Genomic DNA, 15939 nt, shown 5'->3' with positions numbered 1-15939 from the left:
TTTCCCCCACTTTCTGCCCTGAAAATACTAGGAAAATTGTGTCAATCAGCCAGCTGAAGGGTGAAGCAGCCAGTTCTAGAAGTCTATTTCCTCTCTCAGCCTTGTGTGTCTGCTGCTCCCACAGAAAGAATGAGGACTTCTGCCCAGTTTTCTCTGCGGCTTCCCATAGAAGTTGGCAATAGTAAAAAAATTCTCTTTACTATGGTGACTGAGTAAATACATGAAAGAAGAGGCTGTAGCTACCTGGGAACTCTTTAGGCACATTAGATATGCTTCAGAGGCTGCTTGGAGATAGTTTGATGATGCCAGGAGTAATTTTTAAAACTTTGCTTAAAAAATTATAAGCCACAACTCCGAAGAACATTTTTCACAACTCAGGACACTTTTTCTAGTTAACATCGCCTCCTTTTCTTCTTATCCCTCAGCACACACAGACAAGACACTGTTGACACTCAAGTTGATATTTACATTACATTTGTTTTATTTAGGTATTTTATTTACATTTTGTTTAAGACACCTTCATATGAAAAGTGGTGTAAAGGGCCATTAAAGTAAATGAGAACCCAAGTCTGTCTTACTTAATACCAAGAAAGAGTCATAATAAAAGAAATCTTCCAGTAAAATTCAGAGGAAAAAAGTCATTTCGGAAAATTTGTTGGCAAGAGGATCTCTGCCATAATAAAGAAAATCTCCCTCACTTAGATAAGTATCAGAAAAGCACAACATTTCTGAAACCATTTTAGACATACTGATTTCACTAACTCCCATCTCTTATAATTGATAATCCTGGTGGCACCACAGGCTCCCTTGACTGTGAATGCCCACCCCTTCTGTGTGTCGTTGTCTGTGGTGTACAGCCTCTTCTTTATGGCTCCTCTTGCTGCCAGTGGAACCATTGAAACTCCACTGTAATGGGGCTCAGATTTCATTAGAGATGGTAGACAAAGAAGATATGTCATTTATGAGTAGAAGAAAGTTAGAGGAAACCTTCTCTTTAGTTAGTTAAATCAGGATCAATAATACCATCCCCTTATTTTTTGAAGCTGTGCGTCAAGCCTATCTGTCAGAACATATTATTCAGTCTTGCAGTACAGAGCACGTATCATCGTGTGCTTGTACACTGCCCTTCAGCAGTATCTGTCCTAGCAGAAAGTTACAGGAAAAATCCCTGAGGAATAAAAAAAATTAAAATTAATGTCAATTATAGCCTTGTTAGCATTTTTTTGTATTAAGGAACGGGCTAGAAAAGAAGATTACTTACTGTCATGGTCTTTTTTGCATTATATGTTTCCCCAGTAAAGGTTTGCACAGAATCAGAGTATTTTTTAAAAAAGTTGATGCTGCAACTGTATTGACTTTTTTATTTCATTGGAAGGTAGACATGTAACTGCTGGGCACTTACCTGGCTTAAAAGCCAAGTTTTATTGTTTTAAATTGCTAAAAGCAGCTCATGCAGCTCTGGCTGTGGCAGCCAAATTACTAGAGCTTGTTTGGGTAAGGGTGAGGGATCAGTGGTTGGTTGCTCCTTTTTTCATCTCATGATTTTTATCTCAATAAGGCACAGGAGTGCATAGTAATGGGAAGCTCTTGTACAAAGCTAAGAAGTGGTTCCTCTTCTAATTAATATAGTCTGCCAGCATCATACAATTCTCACTAAAAAAGTTGGCTACATGCTACCCTCGCATGCTACCCACGATGGAGTTCACTCTGGGTACCTGTAACTTGTGAGGTTTGCTGGGTGCCACACAGTCCTTGCATTCCGATCACCCACAGCAAAGGAGCTGGAGCACACAACAGCTCCCTTTAAACCCCTCTTGGACACTTCCTGTTGGAAGGAAGAAGATGTTTTGACAGGCAGTGATCGAAGTTATGCAAGTCCCACCATTTATATATATCCATTTTCAATATGAGAAAATGCAAAGCATTAAAAGACAGTGAAATATAAATATCAGACACAATTATTTTTAAAAGAGGAATTACTCTTTTTTAGCTGCTATCAACTGAGAAATTATTTCCACTTATTATGCACAAATTTGAATGTACTTACATCCCCAGACAGAAAGAAAAAAAAAGCATTTAAAAGCATCTGAAACAAATGAGTAATTGCAATGATTGAAAGGAAGAACCATCCTTTGGGTATTTGCAATACCCTGCCTCCAGCACACACCTCATAGTATACATTTTTATATCTGGGATGGACCTGTATTAGAGATGCTTATTACCTGTCTGGAATTCTATAACCTTTCCCCAAACCCTTTTTCTGTTGCTACTTTTGTTTTTCTCATTATGTGCTTGTTGTTTGGATGTGTATCCTTCTTTTCTGCTCTCCTGATCTTTAGCTTCACAGTGCTTGTTCTGGCAACAGTCTTGGCTTTCCACCCTTATGAAAACCTTGTAAAGCTGTTTAATTTTTTCATACTACGTCATGATTGTTTGGATGCTAGTCAATGGCTAGTAATTTTCAAGATCTATGTTTTCTATCTTTTTAGAGGTTTTTAATAAATATATAATACTTGGAAGCCTTTGATTCTAAGAAAAGTTCCAGCTCAGATATAAAATCAAAGACAACATTTATAGGCAGTGCAAAAATAACTGTCATGGTTGAACAACCTTTGTAAGAGTCAATACAACAGGGCAGTTCAAGAAGGTGATAAAAAAGATAATGCCTTTTTTTTTTTTAATTCTGCCACTATCCAGTGCAATATTTTCACATTCATCCTCTAGCTCATAACTTTCAACTACTTCAGCTCAAGAGCAGTTCCTACTTTAGCTTCAGATTGACCTGAAAGAGAGGACAAACTTACACATAATATCCCCGTGCACGGATTCACACCCTTTCAAATGTAGCTGCCGGTTGCTACCCTAAGAGCATAGGGAAGTGCTTAATATAATTGCTTTTTTTTCTTAAAAATTTGCATTACTGTAAAATGCTGAGGGCTACGTAGATTCATCTATCCTTTTAATCCATGCCTGCGAATGGAAGAAAGGCACAAAAAGGTGCTAACTTTTGTTTTTTTCAACAAAACTTAAAATCACTGAATGGCTGAGGTTAGAAGGGACATCTGGATGTCATTTTGTCCAACCACCCCCTGTTCAAGCAGATTACTAAGTATAACACTTGCAATTATGATTTTATTGTACCAGCAACTAAATATATATGTTTCTGTAAGAGTACAGAGAAATTTTGATTGAAGGACAAACATTTGTATAAGATCAGTCTGAATATATGAATGTTGCCTATTAGAGTCCCAGCTATTTTTGCAGAACCAGTAGCTGTAGTTTTCCATGTACAAAACATATCTTTACACTCTATACACAAATGTAGATGCTGGCTCTCTGTTTGGGCCTGCTTCTGTTTAGAGTGTCTGACAGAGACTCCTTAAAGGAATTCACCCTGAATTTACTTTTGAGGGTCCAGAAAATTTATCTTTCCAGTTGTTTCTCTTTGAAATTCTGTTTTACTTGCCAAAGTTCTTCATGCTCTTTTCCATTATTGAAATAATGATTTGTGCAAAAATGTGCAATTATTTTATTGGAAGTTAGAAATGCAACTTACCAAATGAGTGAGAACTTGAAAATTGCCCGCACTTTCCCTGCCATTTACAGAAACTTGTCTCATTTTTTTAATGCATTTCTGAACGTTTTGTAATCTTATTTCCATAACTATTCATTGACAAGAACTTATTTGAAGAAGTGGATGAATAAAGTGACTGTTTAAAGTTGACAGTTTCCTTCATTATCATGACAAGGAGTATTATATTGTTTATGCCACATTCTATATAACAGAAAGCATATTAGTTTAAATTTAGCATATTTTTTACAAATTATTATTAAAACTTATTCAGAACTATTGAAGTTACTCTTTTTTTTTTTTTCCCAAGCAGTGTTTCAAAAGGCTCCCCTATGATTAAATTACTAAGTCAGGTATACAATAAGACTTTTCACAAAACTGTTAAGATCTGATTCTCTTCCATTAACATTAAACTTTTATGATTTAAAATAAATGTGTTTTCAACTAGAAAAAGAAGGTATATAATGTATAAATACTCTATTGTTGTAGAGCACAAAGTGGAACTGGTATTTTGAGTCCATTTGCAACATAAAGGAACACTGGAAAAAAAAAAAAGAAAAATTGAAATAATTGCTGCTTATGGTGGGGTTTTTGGTATTGTTTAAGAACTGCCACAGTAAAGCTAATAGGAATTTCATTTAGGGAAAAACTTTTTGATAACAAAGGTGTTTTTCGAAGTTGGATGAAAGGCTGCAGACAGCATGACATTAACATTTCATCCAGTCACAGAATTAGTACTTCTAATGTCATAAGTTATTAAGAAAAAAATTCACATTATTGTGATACCATAGATATATTAAGGTATGATTTTTGAAAGCAGTCAGGACAAGCCAAAGTCTGCTTTGAATGTAATTGACAGTAGTTTTACAACTGACTTTTGTGGAAGAAGGTAGACCAGTACAAAGTCCCAGTAATTTAAGCAAGAACAGAATTAAATCAAAGATGAACTTTTAGAAAATTACTTTTACGTCGGTCCAATTTCTGCCTGTCTTCAGAAGAAGAAAAGACATGAAGAGCCTAAGAGAGGCAAGAAGGCTGATGATAGCCATGTTCCAGACCCCGCCAGAGATGTGGCCATGTTCCTGTCGCTCTTTGGGGTGTGGGAGGTGAAGGAGAGAAATGTAGATGTAATATTTGGAAAAGTAGTGGCAATCATAAGAAATCAGACTTTCAAATGCTGTGAAACAGATACCTGTATGAACAGATGGGTTACAAGTAGGAAAAATAGGACTTGGGACAAATAGGGCAGTAGTAAGGGTGGACAACTCTGAATGCAAAGGAAATTATCAATCATAAAGAGATAGAAAAATATATAACCGTCAAATATGTAGGTCTCAGATGTCTCACCAATACCAAGGAGAATGAAAATGAAAAACAAAGTCTTCCCCACAACAGCTAATGAATATGAATATCGTTGTGCAAAGGAGCAATATTGTATTATAAACATTCCCTTCACTTGTCAGTGAAAATGTTGTGTAGGCTTTTCTGTCACTGAATCGTTCAGGGTGGGAAGCTTGCCACATCACAATGTTCCAGTGACATTGGAAATGCTGTTTACATCAGAAAAAAATGTATCTCCCTGTGGTAAAGAATTCTTAACACTGCATTAAAAAAAAAAAAATCCTAAAAATACAACTGCAAGAAAACAACCCTGAAACCCTTTAAAATGTGGATTAAAAGACCATAATTTTTATCCTCCACAGTTCTATTTAGTGGTTAAGATGGTATAGAGAGGAAAACTTTGCTATATAAGTTCTCTAGAACGGGACTCTATATCTGTTCAAACATGAGCTTTTCAATAAACTAGAATTAAATATTTATACTTTCCTGATGATTCATGTCAGTAAACACAAATGACTGAAGTTTAGAAAGGAAGTCATCAGATAGATGAATGGATATATGGATAAAGTAAGTTTTGGAAGATGTATCAGAAATTGTATAAAGAAAGAAAATGTGAAATGTCAACTTCCAACACTGCTGATGGGGCAATGTGTAATTGATACATTGTTTCATTTCTGTACCATTATTTTTGTTACTTACATAGCGCTTTTTAAGTCTTTCTGAAGAAAAGAAAATAACTTTGAAGTAATATCTGCCAGTTTATCTGCCTATCCATCCATGTAAATATATATCCTTTGAATTCTGTCTTATTGTACAATAAAATTCTGAAGAATAGTTCTATAAGAAACCAAATTATACAATAGACAATTGAATCAATTGCATAAGAATTAAAATGTTCTTCTTTTGAAAAAAGGCTTTTACTTTTCCATTTGTAGTGTCACATAGGCTAACAAAGCATATATTTCTGTTAGCATGCACTGATTTAGAAGTCCTCAAGAAAATAATTTTCATGTTATATTTGAAAGGGTAAATAGATATTTTCTTAAAAATTACTTACACAGAAATATGAAAGCTTAAATGATATTCTCAATTTACAAACAGTCCACATTGTATCAGGAAGGAGTAGAGCAAGAAGAGGAAGATGATAATGATAGCCCAATTAAAACATTTATATTATATTACCTTATATTATGTTTTGGTGTCTGTTATGACATGATTCAAGTAACTTCCTCTCAGAAAAATCTTGCTCTTATTTTGGCAACAGGCATAGATGCAAATGGGAATGTGCCACTACATTGCTGACTCCAAGGCGTTATACCATTAAGTATGCAGTGCTGATGTGCAACACCAAGGTGCAGAAAACCCAGTTCCGCTCACCTGTGGAGTTCGCTCAGGACATAACCTCACACCAGCCAGTTGTCACTAGCAGATTTCTGAGCTAGACTGACACCTTCTTGAACTAGCATGAACAATTACTGAGGTGGCACCTTTTTCTTCCCTAGTTTATTGATCAGATACAAGTAATTTCCTTCATAAGGATCATATGAGTTCACAAACACAATAGCTGTTCTTCTGAGAATCACACTATTGAAAACAATCCATAGCATTTTTATCTCTTATGGAAATGTCAGCTGAGTCAAAACATTATTTTTTTTTTTTCTGAGATTTGTAATGAAGTAAAAATAGCTAAGCATCAGGTTTCATAATGCAAATACAGAAGGCAAAATCAGGTTTGTTTTGAAGTATATGAATGTACTTTCAAGGTAGAAGACTATACAAAATGAGGTCCTAACTCTATGATCATTTAATAATATACATAGTTTTCCTCATACTAATTTATTTAAGACTAAGTGTGTACAACTGTTTGCAGATTAAACAGCTTGAACTCATTTCTTTGGAGACTTTTTATCATTCTACTTTAATTCAAAAAAATGACCTTTGCATGAATAAATACTGTTTTAACACTTTCTTAAACCTTTTGGTAATTGTACTTAGCAACACTGCTAATAAATTATATTTGAAATGTGGAAAATGACTACTTATATCAGCTATTAATATGCTCAACATTTAAAATTATTTTCTTAGGCTGCATAATGATACTCTTGGTCTTGGAATTTTAAAATGTTATGTTATATGTTATTAAATAATGTCATTTACGCTCTGTGACCCTATTGGAATTTTAGCAATGGGAAAATATTGTATAGAAAATATTTTTTTTGTGTGTGAGATTTTTTAAATCAGGTTGTATAAATGCTTAATCTTCAGGACGGTTTATTTTCATTAATTTCTGAATGGTTCATTTCTAAACATCCTTTAGTCTCCTGGACTACAGCTTAAAAGCTTTAGCAAATGGTACTCTTTGGGATGAATTTTATTAATAAATTTTAATTTTCTTTCCTTCAAGACACTATTTTTAATGGTCTTGGACTTGGTGCTGTCATTGGCCTGGGAGTGGCAGCCCTTTTGTTAATCCTGGTTGTGACCGATGTTAGCTGCTTCTTTGTACGACAATGTGGATTGCTAATGTGCATCACCAGGAGGATCTGTGGGAAAAAGAGTGGTTCAAGTGGAAAAAGTAAAGAACTGGAAGAAGGCAAGGCATCTTACTTGTGAGTATTAATCACATATTTTGGAAACTACATCAAAAGAAAAAGCTGGCTATTCAACTTGCATTAACTTTATGGCCATTTTGGACTGTGGCAAAGGGAATTCCTAAAATGTTTCTATTACTTGGAAAAGTGTTCCCCTGAAATGTATAGAGTTGTTCACGTTGCCTTAAAAGGAAAATGCACTGAAAAACAACAAAAAAAGCATTTACCATACTTCACTCTTTTGCAGCTTGAGGCAAAGGAAATCAGTCATATTCATTAATAGATTAATAGTTATAGGCAGATCTTTGATCTGTAAGGAACATGTAACAGATCATTGTGACTCCATTTCTGCTGATCCGTCTTTGAGCTGTTAATACCCAAAATCGCAGCATATGGTTGTGACAGTCAGTAAATCTGGGAGTAAAGGACATATTATCAGGTTCAATTTGTGAAAGAGTTTTTCTTCTTATATATAACACTTGATGTAAAATCTTGGGTTTTGTCCATAGTCTTTAGGAATAAAATGTATTGTTGATTTTTTAAAATAGGAATGTTGTGTTGGATATGGGCGAAATGCTGGTGAGTGTGATTGCTCTTCATAACAGTGAATGATTGCTAAACATGAGTGGGGAAAACCCAATCCTGATTCTCACAAATACCCTTGTATTGTGGCTGCTTCATCAGACAAATCTGAATGAACCCATCATTTATGTGCAAAAGTGTTTCCTTAAATGGTAAGAGTGGATAGTGAGATCTCTGGCAAAACAGTTCAAGTACTGATTGCATAAAACTATAGTGCTTTAAAGACCAAACATTTACAAAAGGTAAGCTGGAAAAAAGGATTATTTATTGTCCCTCATTTTAGGCAGTTCCTCTTATTTAACTAAAAATTGCATCATTTCCTCATTATGTTCATCTGATAGACTTCTTATGCATACACTGTAATATCTATGAGAATGCTGTCTTTATGTGGTGTAAATAACATTTACTGGTCCAGTTCCTGTGTGCTGTAGCTCTCCCAATAGTCAGGCTTTGCAGTTCATTGTCCTGCAGCTTCCAAGATCCATCCTTCCCCAGATGCCTGTAGAGCAGATCATACTTCACAGCCGTCATTATTCATAGCTGTATTGGGCTTCTTCATGGATGGTAATGGAGGTAGAAGTGTCTTTTTTGGTTTGGCTATTGGGATTCAGAGACTGTATCTTAGGTAACTTGATTACATTTCTTGGTTGGGTTCTCAATCCTTTTTTGAAACACCTCTGTAGAACAAAACGTAGTATTTATATCAAATAATGCTTCTGAATAGAAGTTACGCCATAAAATAGCTATTTCCTAATTCTCCACTGCTTACAGTAAAAGAAAGAATAACAGCATTTTTCCTGTTGTATGAAGCCAGCATGCCTGGGTTAATAGAATCGAGATGTGAAGCTTCTGGCTCTGACTCAGCTGTCCTTTCCTGTTGAGCACAGCACTTCAGCTTATGCTTTGATTTGACATTCAAGAAGTGACCACGTATGAATTGGTGTACCCTTTCTGAATGGGAAAATCTTAGGGAGCTAAAGCTGCAAATGTCACTTGACAGCAGTTTATACCTTGCTATCAACATCTCATACTCAAATGCTATTCCATGCCGTCCCAGAATAGCATAAAGCTGGTTACTTAATTCCTCAATGACACTTCTTTTGCAAGAACAACTAACTTATTTAATTACATTTCTTTCCTTGTTGAGGTGATCCTCAGTCAGTCAAATCATAAAATATCTGAGACTGTTCTCAGCATAAATAAACTGTCAGGCTAAAATTTCAAGACAGGTGTGAAGAGTCAAAATTTGAATTTATTTCCTGTGAACTGCAGTTCCCTAAAAGACACAGACATGTCCCTCTTTTAAATATGTCAATTTGCATTCTGGATTTTCGTATGGGTTTATGGTATGGTTATTTGTTACATTTTGATTCTAGGATATATATATAGTCATTGAATATTTTCCATATGTAATGAATGTAGATGATAAAATGTGTGTAACACACGCACAACCACCTGGAACAGAAATAACACAATCTGTCATGCCTGTGGAATTTTTAATTGTTACACAGTTCATACTTTTGTACAGATCAGTTTCTCAAACTTATGTGAACATTGTTCACTAATAACATATTTTTTAAGCTTTTGGTTATGCAATAATGTTTGTCTGTAAGACTGTAGATGTACAGACAAACTAAGTAGAACTTAGTTCCCTCCACCAGTCCTACTATGATCCATAGTCTTTTCACAGATTTGAGGTAGCCATGGCAGTCATGTGCATCATCTACAGAAATGAGCATTGTATCCATTTGTGTATCTTGAAGTAGAATTTCACTTGCAGATGTGAATAAGCACAAATAATGCAGGGTTTTTTTTAAGAAATAACCAGAATCTTTTCAACTTCTACCCATTAATTCTTCCACAGTCAACCTCTTGGCTACATATTTACCTGCCCTATACTCTTATTACCCCACAAAGATGTTCCTTGAGGATGCCTACCAGAGGATAGTAGAGTTTTCCAGATACTTCCTGATTTAATGGATTATTGTAAGAGCCCATTTAAAGATCATCTTCTGAGGAATAATACAAAAATGTGAGATATGAACTAGACAAGGGTCTAACTGGATCTTTGCTATGGCACATAGCAGTCTAACTGTTCTCTAGAACATCACAGGTCCAGAAAATAGTCTGTTAAATATAAAAGTGATTGTTTGTCTATATCTCAATTACCCTCTGCTTCAAGACTGCAGCCGATAAAGTTCCAGGAAACAATTTGTGATCTGATGGCAGGAATAGGGAAGAAATGTTGACATGGAAAGAGGTTTTATTTTGGAAATAACAGATATATCTTGGATATCCTTTGATCTGTCTTTCAGGAGTAAAATTATATGCAAGTTTTTAATTAGTAGTAATATTGTTAATACCTCTGTAGCAGTGAACAGTGCTTGCCATATCATGGCCATACAAAAGTGCAGTGACAGTTCTCACTTCTCCATCTTACTTACAATTCATTGTCCAATGGGCACAAGAGTTATTCATTTACTTACATGCAAGAAACTAGCATTTGTTCCTAAAATGGGAGGAATATGACACATTCTAGAAAAAAAGTTTCTTCTAACAGTGTGAACAGAAGGGGCTAGGTTCTTATCATACAAGAGCTCTTTACCCCATTCTGGCAGCTGGGATTGCCACAGCCTCAGGAGATTAAAGTACACTTCTGCAGTGTGTATATGAAGGCTCTTTACACTTTCAGAAAAGTTCAAGAATGACGAGGCATCAAGAACCTATATTTATTACGCTAGGCTAGGAAAATTTACATCTATTCCCATGAAGAGGCCATCGTCTTATTATTTAGTCGTAAAAAGAATACTCTTTTGAGATGCTAATCCATGGTGTTTGTAGAGTTAGGTAAGTAACCATGGATACAGGATGGTTTGAAGACTTCAAGGAATTGGAAACACACTGTTAAATGCTCTCAGTAGTGTAAGTCACTGATAATTAGTTCTGCCTTTTCTTTGCTGACTTGAGAGATGGGATCTTGGTAATTAGTTATGTGCAATGTATGTGGTTAATATGATGACATGAGACTGAGATGCTTTTAATAATTTTTAGGAAAGATGGATCAAAAGAGCCAATAGTGGAAATGCGAACAGAGGATGAAAGAATTACTAATCACGAAGATGGGAGTCCAGTAAATGAGCCAAATGAGACAACTCCCCTCACAGAACCAGAGTAAGTAGCCTGACATTCCCCAGCATTTCACACAAGCTCCTCTCGGCTGTGAGGACAGACTGGGCTTCCCGTGCTCTGGGAATGAGATACACAGCATTGTCAGAATGGTGTAATGTGGCAATGCAGCTTACCGGTGTGATTTTTTACAGTAGTCAATCTAAATCATGGTACCCTATGTACAACAATTTTTCTTTTCTTTCTGTGACTGACAAGGTTTAATGCAAGGCAACAATGAACCGTGGCAGATGGTCTCTGTTATCCCCTCACTCACCCTCCCCTTAGATAGGAAAAAGTGATAAGGAGGAACGAAGACAGACTTCGCAAGTTGGAAAAAAGTTTTAAAATGCTGTACTAATGTTACTAAAAAATAGAGAAAATACATAAAATATACAAAACCAATCTTGAATGTCCCAGGGTAGAGCAGCATTGCCCGATATGGAGTTGGCATCACTCCAGCGGAGCTGGGAGCTGGTGTGGCTCCAGCAGCTGCAGGGCAGGCACCCGGAAGTCCTGGGTGGGACTTCACAGCAAACTGGAACTGGATTCAGGGATGCGGGGTCCTCAGGCCTTGGACTGCAGGCATGGCAGGCAGAATCCTCTTCAGATGCCAGCCATGGTCGAAGAGACCGAGACCTTCGTGATCTCTCTCTTTTATAGGGTGTATGACGCACATGGGATGGAATACTTGGTTGGTCAGTTTTAGTCACCTGTTCCGTCCACCCCTCCTTGCAAATACTCCCCTCTCGCAATGGAACATGTGAAATCTTATCAGTCTTCTTGGTTGTTATAGCAATAAATCTAAACATGGGGCTTCTTCTGCATTCCATTGGTCACTCTTATCAGTCCAGAGTGAACAGTGTCTCAAAAAACATGTAACTAAATTCAGAAAAGTGCAGTTACTTAGAATGTACTTAGAAGAACTTAGCTGAAAGGAAAAATCACTAAAAGAGAACTGGTCTTGTTTTTAACAAAACCAGGACAGTGACCCAGAGTACATCCACATCTGGGTATTATCCAGCCCTTGGATGGCAACACCATGATAGTGACAATCCTGCATTCTATCTTTATGCCACCACCTGTTTGGACACTAGCAAGTATCTAGAGAAATTTTCTGGCCCTCCCTGCTGCCCTGACTCCTGAGGAGCTCCCCCTGTGCTTTTTGTGAAAACAGACCTCCTGTCAGGGCTGGGGGGCACAGGCAGCCTTGCTCTACCCTCCCCAGCGCACCCATACACCCTGACCAGGGTCCAGGAGCCCACATCACCTCCAGCCTCATTAGCAGTCCATGCCCAGTCCTGTCCCCAGTGGGTCACAGACCCGCATCCTGCTGACACCCCAGCTCTGCCTGCTGCAGAGGTTGGAAGGTGAGGTCATGTCCCTGCCTGCCCTCTCTGGCAGCTCCAAAGCTTGCCCGGATGCTTCCCCTGCTCCCAGTTACCCTCCAAACCCCGTGAGGGGACCATGGTAGCAGAGGCAGGTCACAACTCTGCCCAATTCTCTCTCTGCCCTGGCAGCTGCAGTCACCTCACCCATCAGCCCTCCTGACCCTGCAGTGCTGGCTGAGCATGAGGACAAGGATTTTTTCAGTCAGATGCAGCTGATCTTGACTACATACCCAGGGCTTGCCCAGCAGTTATTAACCACGCTGTGGGAATAATCTGACTCACTGGAGTGGCCTTAGGTTGGATCACACAGGCATCCCCACACACACCCTGTGCGTAGGGCACGATAATCCCATGCTCCAGAAACCCAGCTCCTCACTGTGTGGTCCCTTCCTGCTTTCACTCACCTAACTGAGAGCTTAGCTCACTACATGGTGTAATTGGGTTAACAGTGCTGAAGGGCAGCACCTAGCTCCTTCATCCTCCCATCCCTGCAAGCGATTGTCAGCACAGAGATCACAGCAGTTTCCCCCTTGGGTTTGCAGGCTCTTACTGCCTCCTGGGTCCCAGGGAACAGGCTTGGGCTAGGGTATCCCAGGTGCTGGCAGTCAGGTCCTCTCCTCCATTTTGCCACTGCAGCCCCTGGAACAGATTAAACTGGGTAGAGCGGCTGGTGTTTGTACCTGAATAGCACCTTTTGAAAACTGTGTGGAGGATAAACTAACATTTATGGCAGGGCACAAGAAATCGCAGAATCACAGAATGTTAGGGATTGGAAGGGACCTCGAAAGATCATCTAGTCCAATCCCCCTGCCGGAGCAGGAACACCTAGGTGAGGTTACATAGGAAGGCGTCCAGGCAGGTTTTGAATGTCTCCAGAGAAGGAGACTCCACAACCTCCCTGGGCAGCCTGTTCCAGTGTTCTGTCATCCTCACTGTGAAGAAGTATTTTGCTAAGCTTACTATCACAATGGGAGCTTCTGATGTGCTTTTTTTTTTTTCCTTCTGAAAATTTAGTTTGAAGAGAAACTAATATTTCAACAAAGGTGATGACAGTGCTATTCCTTCTATTAAGAACCCAACTAGTGGTGTTAAGAGACACTAACTTATTGCTCAAGAGTTTCGTTTCTGAGTCTCAAAAGTTGCTTGATTTGAAGTTATTAAAGAAAACACAAGGTGTCTTTGGTTTGAGCCCAAAGCTTTTAATTTATTGTGAAAATCTCCTACCTCATGAGATCTTAAAGCTGTATTAAGTATAGAAACTGATCTGTTTATTATTTGATGGAATCACAGTTGATTTTTAAAAGGAGAGGATGTTCTTATAAAAGTATTTCTCTCTTTCTGAAAATACAAAAAAAAAAAAAATTTACTTCCTTGCCATTACCTAGAACTGCAAACACCGGAACCTTTAGTAAGAAAAAAGCATGTGTTATTGGCTGTCATTGGCATTTGTAGTAAATGGCAGAAAGGTATTAAGTAACTCCACATTAAGCTATATAATTCTTTAAAGAACTCGTACCTAGAGACTTCAAACTCATGGCAATTAAATAATTATGGAATTTGTTGAAAGACTAGTGATATGTTTGCTCTTCATATTAGAATTTATACTGAAGAGCATTCTAGAGAACCCACAGTTATCTAAGGAGTGAGGAGAATGTAGTTGTAAACATTGTACAAGTCCAGCCTTGGAAATGTTAGTGAGTAAGGCACCACTCCACATTTTTTCATGCTTCAAGACTATTTGTAGCACCAGATCTTGAAAATACAAATAAGATACACCTAGAAAGGGACATGATGCAAGGAAAGAGTAACTTCAGTTCTCCCAACTGACAGACGTGAAATATGAGAATGTTAAGATCAAAACTGTTTTATTTTCTTAGGGGAGAGGGAAATAATCAGTCACTGGTGGCTCAGAAAAATAACTGAAGGATAGGAACAACTGATAAGGAGTTTGATGGGTATTATGTCCTTGGGAGAATAGGACTGCTAAGAGATATTAATAATAATGACAGTTTCCTTCTTGGTAATTTCTTCTCCCACAAGTAGTGGCAAAAGACAGCACTCCCAAGGTACAGCTGGATGGAGGTCAGCTAAAGTTTCTGGACAGTGTCACTTAGGAAACCAAAGATGAATAGAACATCATGCAGTGAGGACATCTGAAGGGACACTGGTACTAGGGAAACGTGGAAAGATACAAGTCATAACAAAGGAAAGAGAGAAGCAATGTAAAGTATGGGTGAGATACCACAAAAAGAGTGGAGGATGCAGTAGGGTAAAGTAAGTGTCTCAGTAGGAATAACACAAAAAACATTGTCAACAACACGTGCTATCAGCCAGAAAGGCTAGGCAGGGCATGAATGACCAGTGGGGATCTTGGACGGAAGAGCTTAGCTTCCAGGAAGGAAAAGTTTCAAGGATAATTCCAGGCAGGCGATGTTCATACAAGGTGGGATTCACTCTGACTAATTATGGCTGTCATAAAGGTATACCAGATAAACCTTCAATTTAAATTAGACTAAATATTTTGAATAATTAGTTGAATTATTTTGAATGCTAGCAAATTATACTCAGAACTTTAAATGCAATTTAAGCATTTGTGGAAAGTAATTAATATAGAGATCACTGCCTCTTACAATAATGGAGTGTTTTCGTTATATTGCTCAGCATATTATTCAGTAATCTACATTTTACATTGAATCAGATGTTTCTTGTCAAAGCCAGGTTTGAGATCCATGTTTGGAACATGAGCATAAATCACTTTTACCTGGAAGTCAACAAGTTTTAATAATACTGGCAGGAAATCAATTTAAGCTGTGCATTTCATATTACATTTCTGTAATATGATTAAAATATCACACACAATGTGGCACTATAATTACATTCCTACTCTGACATTATTGTTTTTCCAGTATTGGTTGAGTTTTTCTTGATATTAATGAACCTGGGTGAATTCCAGTATCAAAATGTCTAGGAGCCATTTTCCTATAAACTAGGAAAGTAAATATTCCAGCTAAAGTTTTGTATGGGTAGTATCAGCAGACTATTGCAGTTAAGCCACATGCAAATAATTTGAACTTACTTGTAACATGCTGTTAATCCACTTCTCCAAAACACAATTTATTTAAATTTCCACACAGTATATTCTGTCAAGTGCCCAGTTATTACATTGACTAAATATTTCCTCCCTTTCAGCACCATTTTTGGAGAAATTACTCTGCCTCCTTTATATATAAATAGATTAAATTAGGTCTTTTTTGATACTAGTTTAAGTGGTTTGTATTATCAGGCCATTAACACAGGT

The 15939-nt window shown here is 37.4% G+C and overlaps 1 protein-coding gene across 1 annotated transcript in view; it reads left to right on the top strand.

The window, feature by feature from the left end:
• The window catches only part of NCAM2 (neural cell adhesion molecule 2), a gene marked incomplete at its 5' end in the record, with an annotated part of 293764 nt that overhangs the window by 276227 nt on the left and 1598 nt on the right, over positions 1-15939 (top strand). The window contains 2 exons of the mRNA XM_065641537.1: positions 7317-7521; positions 11137-11256. Of these exons, the coding sequence (XP_065497609.1) occupies positions 7317-7521; positions 11137-11256 (325 nt within the window). The remainder of the gene's footprint in view (positions 1-7316; positions 7522-11136; positions 11257-15939) is intronic.

This window comes from Caloenas nicobarica, chromosome 1 (assembly GCF_036013445.1).
Source record: "Caloenas nicobarica isolate bCalNic1 chromosome 1, bCalNic1.hap1, whole genome shotgun sequence".
Taxonomy (NCBI): Eukaryota; Metazoa; Chordata; class Aves; order Columbiformes; family Columbidae; genus Caloenas; species Caloenas nicobarica.
Note: the sequence above shows the minus strand (reverse complement) of the source record. Positions and strands in the feature narration are given on the sequence as shown.